The 10,552-nt window shown below is 63.0% G+C and overlaps 1 protein-coding gene across 2 annotated transcripts; it reads left to right on the top strand.

Annotated features, from left to right (window-relative positions):
• The first annotated feature begins 821 nt into the window (after positions 1-821).
• Positions 822-9,887, top strand: CHLRE_17g734300v5 (uncharacterized protein). 2 transcript variants are annotated; one of them, XM_043072500.1, is made up of 23 exons: positions 822-1,262; positions 1,584-1,667; positions 1,799-2,377; positions 2,566-2,747; positions 2,974-3,145; positions 3,274-3,523; positions 3,799-3,991; positions 4,216-4,353; positions 4,817-4,938; positions 5,216-5,291; positions 5,443-5,522; positions 5,711-5,867; positions 6,047-6,163; positions 6,325-6,375; positions 6,775-6,870; positions 7,078-7,140; positions 7,412-7,471; positions 7,698-7,765; positions 7,875-7,992; positions 8,280-8,345; positions 8,639-8,764; positions 8,955-9,064; positions 9,228-9,887. In XM_043072500.1, the coding sequence occupies exons 3-23, from the start codon at positions 1,867-1,869 to the stop codon at positions 9,373-9,375; spliced, it is 2,904 nt and encodes a 967-aa protein (XP_042914959.1). In that variant the 5' UTR covers positions 822-1,262; positions 1,584-1,667; positions 1,799-1,866; the 3' UTR covers positions 9,376-9,887. The 2 variants fall into 2 exon arrangements, with proteins under 2 accessions (XP_042914959.1, XP_042914958.1); XM_043072499.1 differs by having other exon boundaries at positions 872-1,667.
• The last annotated feature ends 665 nt before the right edge of the window (positions 9,888-10,552 follow it).

Raw genomic sequence — 10,552 nt, 5'->3', positions numbered from 1 at the left:
GGGTGGGGCATTGGGGAGCAGCAGGTTACCCCAGAGCGGCATGTTCACGCACCGGGTACCAGGCGTGAGGGGCGTGGTGCTGACTTCGACAGCTGGGGGCAGGGGGGAGAGTGCCGTGACGATACGGTGGACGTCGGGAGGGAGGGAGGCTGCACCGAGCCAGGGCCCGCCGGCGCGCGCTGTGAGAAGCGCCATGGGGCGGAAGCAGAGGTGGTCGGACCGCAGGAGATGCCCAAAGGCGCGTTGCCACGGCGCCTGAGCTGTGGAGAGCACGCCAGCTCCATCTATGCTCGCGTACGCGGCGGCACGCTTGGCCCAGCGTGCTTGAATGTGAGGAGGAATGTGCTGCTGAAGAGGAAGGCTCCCGAAGCCGTCCGCCGTCGAGTGGCCCGCGAGCTTGCACCATTCAGCAGCCTGCGTTAAAAAGTATATATTATGATCAAATGTGTGAATGTGCCCGTCCCTCAGCCCCCGAAAGGGAGTATGAAATCGATCCGGACTCCTCGTAGTCTAGGCGGTCAGGATACGTGGCTTTCACCCACGCGACCCGGGTTCGAGTCCCGGCGAGGAGGACAATTTGATCTGGAATCTGTTTTGCTGAAAGTGTACGATTACATTTGTTTTTGCCAGGTGTCCTGGATACCCGGCGGATTGTGTGCTTTTGCTCGTAGCTAGCGCTGCCGCTTCCTGCCACCCTCATGCCGCCGTCATGCGCCCATTGCATCCACCCAGGGTGTGAGCAGCTGCGATGTCCATGAGCCAGGGGGAGGTCCCAGCTATTGCTCGCACCTCCTCTGCTTCCCTGCCCCCATCGCATAAGCGTCGTGGTTTGTGCTCGTTCCAATGGTGCTTGCCATCCATCGTGCCGGTCATGCCTGCTTTGTACTTGGCTCGGTCATCCTGCCCGACCAATGCTCGCACTTTGACGACCAGGCCCAACCGGTCTCCACGGACCTCCTTTGATAGCCTCTGACCAGCCTGGTTTACTCTAGTATACCTAGGGCCATATGGTGCAACAAGATCGCGTCGCTCTCCGTTAAGCTGACATGCGCTCACCATGTCGTCGCCCAACGCAGACCATGTTCAACACGCCGGCTTTCACACAACCTCTCCTAATGTTCCACAATCTTTTTTGGCATCAAACTCTCGAATTGCATTAGGTATAGTATAGCAGTTGCCTCATCGGTTCAGCATGAGTTCCACATGTGTACAAGAACCACGCCTGGACCTCCCTCAACAGCAGGCATTCGAGCTTTAATAAGGTGAATTGCGAAATGCGATGACCGCGGGGCCTACCGGGGCTGTCTGACCGCCCGGGGAAGCGCAGGGGCGGGGTCGGGTATCTGGGTACGTGTGCGAGGACAGTCGAGTTCGAACGGTGAGGATCCTATAGTTTGAATGAATAAATTAGCTATTGTGTTCGTAGTAGGCAAGCTCGTCGTGAGCTCAAGTCTGGTTACGCATGGTCCAATCGCATTTGGGTCGCCCAACCTTGGGACCTGATTCTGAGCACGGAGACTGCAATTTATCACTGCATTCACCTAAGTGGTCTGAAATAGATGCGCACACGGCTGGCGCCCTAGGTTTGCGACTCTCCATACAGCAAGCAACACGGTGACGGCGGACGGAGGACATGGAGGACGAGAGCAACAAGCCGTCTACTTCGGGCAAGTTGAATTCATGATAAACGGCAAATTAATGATTGATCAGGGCAAGGACCTCGTGCGTTTTTCATTCACTGTCCCTCGTCCTCAGTTCTCTCCAATTCCTCCCGATTTCTTTGCATGCTTATTCTCAGGATCGGGGTCGGGACCGTCGCTGCCTGAACGGCCAAAGGGCGGTCTCGGGGCGCTCCCACCTCGGGGGATGGGTGGTGGTTTGCCCCCAAAGCGGAGCGAGGTTGCCGAATCGCAGCCGGCTTCCTCGGCCTCCTCCTCAGCTGCAGCTCCCGCGCCCGCAGCAGAGACAGCGGGACCTAAACTACCCCCTCGCCCGGCCGGGCTGGGTCTTGGGGGAGCCGGGCTACTGCCGTCGCGTGGCGCAGCCGCGGCTCCCTCCGCTGGCAGCGCCACAGGTACGCCCGCGGCCGCGGCCAGCAGCAGCCTGCAGCAGCAGCAGCAGCAGCCGGCGCCTCCCGCGACGCAACCCGCAGCCCATGCAGCCCCTGCAGCCCCAGCAGGGCTCGGAGGCGCGGGCCTGAAGCCCATGCTCCCACCTCGTCCTGCTGCGGCTGCGGGCGCTGGCGCCGCAGGTGCCGCGGCTGCCAAGCCCACGCCTGCACCCGCGCCGGCTGCTGCCCCCGTCCCCGCGGCGGCACCTCCCCCTCGCCCGGCCATGCCGAACCCGGCTGCGGGCATGTCCCTCCCGCCTCGTCCAGGTGGGTCCATGGAGCTGCACAGACGCAGGGGAAATAGAGGGAATGCCAAAAGGAACTTACGCGCAGCCAGCTGAAAAAATATGCACGCATGGCCACAGCGTCAGGGAGACCGCTGCTGGCTCTCCTGAAAAGTCTCTTGTTACCATGTGCTGGAGGTCTGACGTGTTTTCGGCTTCCGTGCGCTGCAGTCGTCGCCGCGGCGCCGCCCGTGCTGGCCGCCGCCGGCTCGGATGCGGTGGTGGACCCCAGTGAGGATCGGCGTGTGCAGCGCGTGCAGCGCATCGCGCACGACACCCGCGTGCGCCTCATCCGCGCCGCATCGCGCCTGGGGCTCGCGCCGCGCACCGACCAGGTGGCGCAGTTCCTGCAGGTGGGAAAAGAGGTGGTATTGGGAAAGCGCAAGCGACACGGGCGTGTGTCGGGGTGAGGGTGCCGTGGGGTTTGGTGCAGCACTTTGTCTTGGGTATAGTTTTGGGGTCTTTCTGGGGGGGCATGTGCGCTTGCAGGTTGGGTTCGGGTGGGTTGTGTTGGGCTGGGAGTGTATTCTTTGCGTTCGGGATGGGCGGCGCAATCAATTTGTCCCGCCGCCCCGCCAGGCCATCGAGCGCTCGGAGCGCATGGTGGGCGCGCAGCACTACAAGGGCAGCCGCCGCGTGGACCTGCTGGCGGCGGCGGAGCGCGAGGCGCGGCTGGCAGAGGAGCGCGAGGGCGCGGCGGCGGAGGCGGTGGCGGGCCTGCGCGTGAAGATCCTGGTGCTGGGCATGACAGGTGCGTGTGCTTGGGTGTGCGTTTAGGGGCTTGCGCACCACTGCATTTTCCCGACCACGCCGTGCTTGCCCAGGACACGACCCAACACCCGCACCAAAGTTCCCAATCACGTAACTTGTCTGCAACAGGCACGGGCAAGACCGAGCTGATCAACTCGCTGCTCAACCGGCCCGCGGGCAGCCGCACCAACGCCTTCCGCGAGGCCACCCGCCGCGTGCGGGTGGTGCGCGGCGACCACAACGGCATCCCACTCACCTTCATTGACACGCCCGGCCTGCACGCCTCCGCGTCGCGCACGGCCGACAACCGCGCCATCCTGCGCGCCGTGCGGGCGGCCTACCGCTGGCACAAGCCCGACTACGTGTTCTACGTGGACCGGTGGGGCGGGCTGTGGGGGTAGGGCTGTGATGCCGGAGGCGGTGGTGGTTTGGTGAGGGGCTGGGCTGGAGCGAGGTCGGTCGTTCGCAATTATCGAACAAGATCCTGCATCGTGGAGTAGGCGTGCCTTGGAGGGCTGAATGTAAAGGATTGATGGGCATGTTCAAGGCTCCATTTGGTTCTCCGGGTCCCGCATCGCGTGCCCTCGTTGTTATCCTTTCACGATCACGCTACTGACGCTGCCTCTCCCTCCCATCACCACGGCGCCTACACAGCCTGGACGCGACGCGCCCTGGCTTTGGCGAGATGGGTCTGCTGGGCCTGATCACGGAGTCGCTGGGCGCCGGCGTGTGGCGCAACACCATGGCCGTGCTCACGCACGCGCACGCCGCGCGCACCGCCTTTGGCGGGCAGTACGACGTCAACAGCCGCCAGCGCCGCAACATCGTGTCGCAGCTGCTGCGCCAGGTGGGACTGCGGGTCGGGCTGGCGGGCTGGCAGACGCGCACTGTTCCGGCGGGATCACCTGGATAGCGGGTGTTGTACTCGTTTGTCCGTCCTTCCGTGGCCAGCTTGCGACCGCAACCACACCGTCACGGCACGTCTCGCTATCTCACAAATCCCGCCACAAACCGCACACACGGTATCACGCCCCAACACACACGCCCGTCCTTCGTTCCGCATGCCCCCAGGCCGCCGGCGACCAGCAGTCGCGCAACCCGGTGTTTCTGGCAGACTGCCACCCTGCCTGCCCCACCAACTCGCTGGGGCAGCCGGTGATCCTGGAGGGGCCCACCGCCGTGCCCTGGAAGCAGCAGCTGCTGGTGCAGGTGGGTTGTCTGAGGGTTGTGCGTGCATGGGCTGGCGGTATCGGCGCGCCCACACGGGTATGTGAATGGTTCGGGCAAACGGTGTTCACGCGTCGTTTTCTGCACCCGCTGCAAACTCGCCTGCGTCTTTCCAAGTGTAGGCCAATCCGAGACCAAGTCCTGACTTGCTTAGGCTGACTGACAGTCAGTCTAGTACACAGCAATTGTTGTGTCTATCTATGCGACTGGGATACGGGACATGTTGACACAAGTTGACTAGAACGTTGCAGAATAGTCCCGGGCTGAGTTACCGTAGTTGCGGTCTATTCAGCAACGAAATCGTACGGTACCTCAGGTACCTACCCCAGAGTGCCTTGCTGCTCCAGTAGGCCACGTGCACCGTGATCTGGTGGCATGTGGAGCTGTCACAGCATCGCAAACCTTGTCAGAAGCCACACACCACTCCATCCCCCCCATACCGCAGCTGGTGGGCTACAAGAGCTACAACGTGGCCACCAGTGCCTTCAAGGACCTGGCCAAGGCCAAGGCCGGCAAGGCGGCGGCGGGGGCGGCTGGCGGCGCGCGCGGCCCGCAGGACATCTTCAAGTGGGTCTTGGGGCTTGGGTGTCAGGGGAGCACAAGGAAGCGGTTGCCACGTTGCCTCTTTCCCCTCCTTCCGCAACCCCCGTTTGTCAGCCGAGCCGATTTACCGTACTGACTCAATAACCTTGCACTCCCATTGACTTAACCGTGTGGTGTCTCTAGCCGATGTCCGTTCTAGCCAGAGTGTCCACGCCATAGACTGCCACCTCCGCACTCCATCACACTCAGCCTTTCTTCCTCTTCCTCCCTGCCCCCTCTTCCTCCTCTGCACCCCTCTCAGGCAGATGATGCGCAGCCGTCTGCCACCCATGACCTTCTTCGTGGAGCAGATGAGCGAGGGCGTGCTCAAGCCCGAGGTGAGGACACACTGGTTTGCACCGTTTGCATGTGGTCTTCTTGTGAACTCCTAAGACACACACGAGGCCATGTGCTCTTTAACACGAGGCCTACACCCACGCCAACCCAACCAACACAAACGCACGCCCACACCTTCGCCCACGCACGCAGGGCTGGGCCACCATGGAGACGGTGGCGGGTCTGGGCGAGGAGGTGACGGAGGACGAGGGCGCCGAGAGCTTCAACCACGTGTGAGTGTTTGACCACGGTAGGGGGTGGCTCTGCAAGCGTGATGATCAGAGTGCCGAGGGATGCGGCGAGGTGGGTTGAGGCTGGTTTTGACTGGGGCAGCTGTGGCGCCCAAACACAACATCCACGCCAACGCACCCTGACCAGCCCCATCTCATGCATCCCCTCGCCTCACTCGCACGCCCCGCAGCTATTACCGCCAGATGTACGAGCTGGCTGTGGCGGGCGACCCCTGGGCGCAGCGCGAGTACGCCGCCATGCTGCGCGCGTACGACAAGGGCTGCGAGTCGTACCGCGCCAGCTACGAGGAGGCAGACGTGGACGCCAACGTCGAGTACGGCGTGGAGGTGGGAGGTGGTGTGGAGGTTTGGGGCTTGTGCAGTGCGCGTGATGAAGTGCAAGGTGGGGGTGGGGCTGTCGCGAGCACGAGGAACGGTTCGCGGCGGCTCGACTCCGTGTATTGCAAGATAAGAATGTCCACAACCCGCCCCCACCTCGTCACCTGCAATCTCCCACCCGGCCGCAGTCGTACGTGGTTGACCCCATCGACTTCGGACCCTCCTTTGACCCCGAGGATATGTACAGCCACCGCCACGCCTACGCCGAGGCCGCGGACGCCGGCGTCACCGTTATCCCCTCGCAGGTGCGGGGTGTGCAACTTGTTCTGGGACGCGTGAGGGCGTGAGGCCCCCCACACAATACGGTGTTTCGGGACTCGTTTCGCTGCAGCTGGTGCGTCCGCCCAACTGCTTCAACTGACTTCCTTACCCCGCCCGACCCCGCCTGACCCCTCGCCTCCCCCAGGACTACTACGGCCCCGAGCACGACGACCCGCTCAATGGCATCGTGTTCCAGGTGCGCCTGTGCGTGTGTGGCAGGGTGTGTTGGGGGGAGGTAGATTTTGCCCAATCCAAGAAATTGGGGGGTGGATGTGGATGTGTGTGTGTATGTGTGTTTGCGCGTGTGGTGTGAGTGGGGGGGCGGTGTCGCGGTGTCGTCATGTAAGCCCAAAGAGAGGTGGATGTGGGTTGGTTGTTTCACGGGGCAGCGCAAGGCAGCGGGTCGCCTTGCCGGTATAATTCTTTTCATTTTTCTTAGTTTCACACCTCCTCAACACGCGCATCTGCCCGCACGCTAGCGCCCCTTACATCCTCCCTCCCTGCAGTACCCGCCGTTCCCTGTCCTCAGTGCTCTGACCGTGTCCCATTGCCGTAACCCTGCAACCCCCCTCCTTCCCTCTGGCGCTACCTGCAGTACGAGGCCCAGCCCTTCTCGCGCCACGGCTGGGGCGGCGTGCCCTTTGACCTGACCGTGTGCTGCGAGAAGGACAAGACCAGCCTGTGCCTGCAGGTGGGTGAGGGGCTGGAGAGGTTGGTTGGGCATCTGGGCGGGTGAGGAGATGGGGAACTGGAGAGGCAGGAATGGTAGCAGGTGTTGCAGGGAATGGGGGAACCTCCTGGGCCGACCGCACGCTCCAGTGCAATGAGCATTGCTCCGCCCCGCCCTCCCCCCTCCATGACCACCTCCCAATCCTGCCTCCTGTCCCGCCTGTCGCAGGGCGAGACGCACGTGAGCCTGGTGCACAGCGTGCCGCCCTTTGGCCCGCGCCACATCACCCAGGTATGTAAGCGAGCGTGTGAATTTGTCACCAGGTGCGCGGACGTGCAGCTGGGCTTTTGGTCTCATGCGCTGCGTTACAAGGTTTAGGTACTAGCAGCGATTTGTTGGGACAGACCGCACATCGTGCATCAAAAGCACCACAAGCTGTCATTCAGGTAACATTCGCATGCCGACGCACTGCTGCATCGCACACACTGTCTTTGCGCTTTGCTTTCCTTGTTGCTCTCTTAAACACAAACTAACATGTGTGGAACGGCCCAATTCCCCCCAGGTGACGGGCAGCTGGGAGGTGCTGCGGCCCAACATCAAGGACGTCATGTACCAGCTGGAGGTGAGGGGCGGGCGTGGGGTGGGGTGGGGTGGGGTGGGGTGGGGTTAACTTTGAACCAATCCCGTGAGGAAACAGTGGGGTGGGGTGGGGTGGGCTGGGGAGCTGTGGTGTGAAGGAAATACACGGGTTTGTTGTGCCGATGCGTACATGCGACACCAACACCAACCCACCTCACACACCGCACCTCACACGGCCTCACGCCCCCCCCCCTCACGACAACTGTCAGGTGGACACGTTCAAGGACGGGCTGCTGGGCAAGAGCGACCACGCCGGCTGCGGCCTCATGCTGGCACGGTGCGTGCGGGGTGGGGCGTGTGCGTGTGTGTGGTTGGGCCTGCACCTCACCGACCTCCTTGGCGCCACCTCTCCTTCATCACGTGCCCTTACGCCCGCACGCACGCAGGCTGGGCGAGGGCGGCGACCCGCGCAAGGGCCCCACGGCCGTGGGCGTGCGGCTGCAGGACACGCTGCGGGTCGGGCCCTTCAAGCTGGAGGCCTGCGCAAGCAAGGTGGCGGTGCAGGTGCGTGGCAGGAAGCATGTAAACGACGTTGACATGTCAGTTTACTTATCGCGCCCCCGGACTCAAGAAAGTTAGTGGGGCCACATGGACTCGAACCCATGTGAATGCTCATGCTCATGCTCATGTCAGCGGGCGGCATGAAGTGGCTGCCGAACTGGAACAGCGCACGTGCATGCGGGCATAGCGTGTTTGCGTGCTCTGAATGAAGCTTCGCGCCCTGTCCACTCGCCCCATGGCGTGAGCAATGTGCAACCCATACGCGCCCCGCACTACTCTGTTCCCCACAGGGCCCCACCGGCGGCAAGGAGGAGGGCTGGGGCGCCCGCGCCTTTGTGGGCTACGACTGGCTACCGGTGAGCCGCCGGGGCGGCGCATGCGGTACACATAGGTACACACGTGTTGGGCGCACACGCCGCAGCTACGTGGCGACAGGACACAGCCGTCGAGCTCTGTAGCCTTCCGTCTTCGGCTCGTAGTCCCTCTTCTCGCATACCACCCTCACCATGCCTCACAATTCCCAAAGATGACGCCATCCTGCTCCGCACTTTCACCCCATTTCGCATATAAGTACACTACCCACCTTACCCCCACGCACACGCGCCTGTCTTTTCCTCCTGCCTCCCTCTCCTCTCCTCCTCCCCCGCAGGGCCTGGGCATGGCGTTCGACTTCATCCAGGAGCGCACGCCGGAGGAGGGCGGCAAGCGCCTGCGCGGCTATGGCGCCAACTTCACCTACGACTGGGAGGCGCTGGGCGCCGCCTTCGGCATGGAGGTGGGCGCGGCGTTTGTGGACAGGTGTACTGCCAGGCTGTACTGCCAAGTTGTAGTGCCACTGTTGTTTTTACTCCCACCTCCCACAAGGACTTCACAGGCGCCTCCACGTCTCACGCACCCCCTTCAGTGCATCCTGTACCGCTTTTCCAAACATCCCTGCAACCCCCTCCTCCATCAACCCCACGCAGGTAGACTACGTGGCCGCCAGCGAGAGCGTGTTCGTGTCCGTCAACGCCTTCAGCGGCAACGACTACCGCCTGGGCTGGCTGCTGCTGCTGCCCGCAGTCAACTACTTCAAGTGAGTACCGGCAGTGTTGGGATTGTATGTGTGGCAGTAGTGAATGCTCCACACGTTACGCGCTCCGCTCCGCACTGTATCACAGGAGGAACCCCGTAGGACGGACTTGCATGCATGACACCTCCGCATTGCCTGGTGTGTTGGTCCTGCGTTACCGTTGCAGGGAGACGGTGTCGTCGCTGTGGGCGCGCCTGCGCGGCGCGGGCGGCGGCGAGGGCGAGGAGGGCGAGGAGCTGGAGGAGGAGGGCGAGGGCGAGGAGGGCGACGACGAGGAGGCGATGATGATGATGGCGCAGGAGGGCGACCTGTAGAGCGACCGGGGGTTAGGCGGAAGGAGGAAAGAAGAGGGCAGTCGTAGGCAGGAACGTGTGAGGCAGGACGGGAAGCGGGCGCGTGGCTTCCTGCCTGGTTGCAATGGCTGTAGCGTCATTGGCCTTGCACGTGGTTTTCGGGTGTCGCGAGGGTGTTGGGGGCGTAGGCGCAACGGCATAGTTTACGAAAAGCGTGTGCTAATTGGCGGGGTGGGGTGGGATGTGATGTACGGGAGCAATGCTGGTCTGGTAAGGTCTGCTCAGTGTGGCCCTTGGTCTCGGCCGGTGGGTGCGAGGCAAGAAGCGGGGCGCGTGACACAACCGGCACGGCGATACATGATTCCGAGCGCGAACAGGGCCAATGCGTTTGGCGGCTAAACAGTAGCCACTTTGTGTGTGTGCGAAGGGAAGTCAGAGGGAGGCGCGGGTGCAGATGGAAGTACCGGCCGTCGACGCGTGTCACACGTCACGGCCCTGAATCATCAACAAACAAAACTGCACTTTAATCCTCCCTCAGCCCCGCTGCATGCAGCATCAGTACACGCGGCCCAGCCGTTCTCGACTGGGGGCTGGGGCGGCGTGCGCGAACGACGCACCAATGCCTTGTCCCTTCTTGCTACGCATTTATGTGGGCACGGGTGGGAGCCACACACATCGGGACTACGCTTTCCTGCCCCTTGCCATGTTCCATCACGAGCGGGCCGTGTGCTGCCTGGCGCAGGGGAGGTGCTGCCCTCCCCTGACGTGTGCTGCCTGACGTGTGCTGCGACAGGGGCAGAGCCAGCCTGTGCCCGGGGAACGTGATGGGCTAGGTGATGAGGCAGGAGGCCGGTACGCATGACACGCAGCACGTACCGGTGGCGTATTTAGTTCGGCCAGCTGAATGCGAGGACGCTAGCGAGTAGAGCAGAGTGTCGTGGTTGGCCAGGTGGGAAGCAGGTGCCGCAGACGGCGTGCAGGGACTGGGAGGCGAAACTCCATCAGGCAAGCCAACCAGCTGCTCACACGCCGCCGGGGCCCTTTGTTATCGACGTGCATTGCTCGCGTTGTGCCACGGCCAGACGGCCTGCACTACTCGCGCCGCCTTGGCCGCGCACGCTCATGTCCGTGGACCATACGGAGCAGGGTGTGCGATGGGACAGGGTTTAGGCAGGTTGGCGACGTCCCGTAGGGTGCA

The sequence above is a fragment of the Chlamydomonas reinhardtii genome, chromosome 17 (genome assembly GCF_000002595.2).
Source record: "Chlamydomonas reinhardtii strain CC-503 cw92 mt+ chromosome 17, whole genome shotgun sequence".
NCBI classification, from domain to species: domain Eukaryota; kingdom Viridiplantae; phylum Chlorophyta; class Chlorophyceae; order Chlamydomonadales; family Chlamydomonadaceae; genus Chlamydomonas; species Chlamydomonas reinhardtii.
The sequence above is the reverse complement of the archived record's forward strand: the minus strand, read 5'-3'. Positions and strand labels throughout refer to the sequence as shown.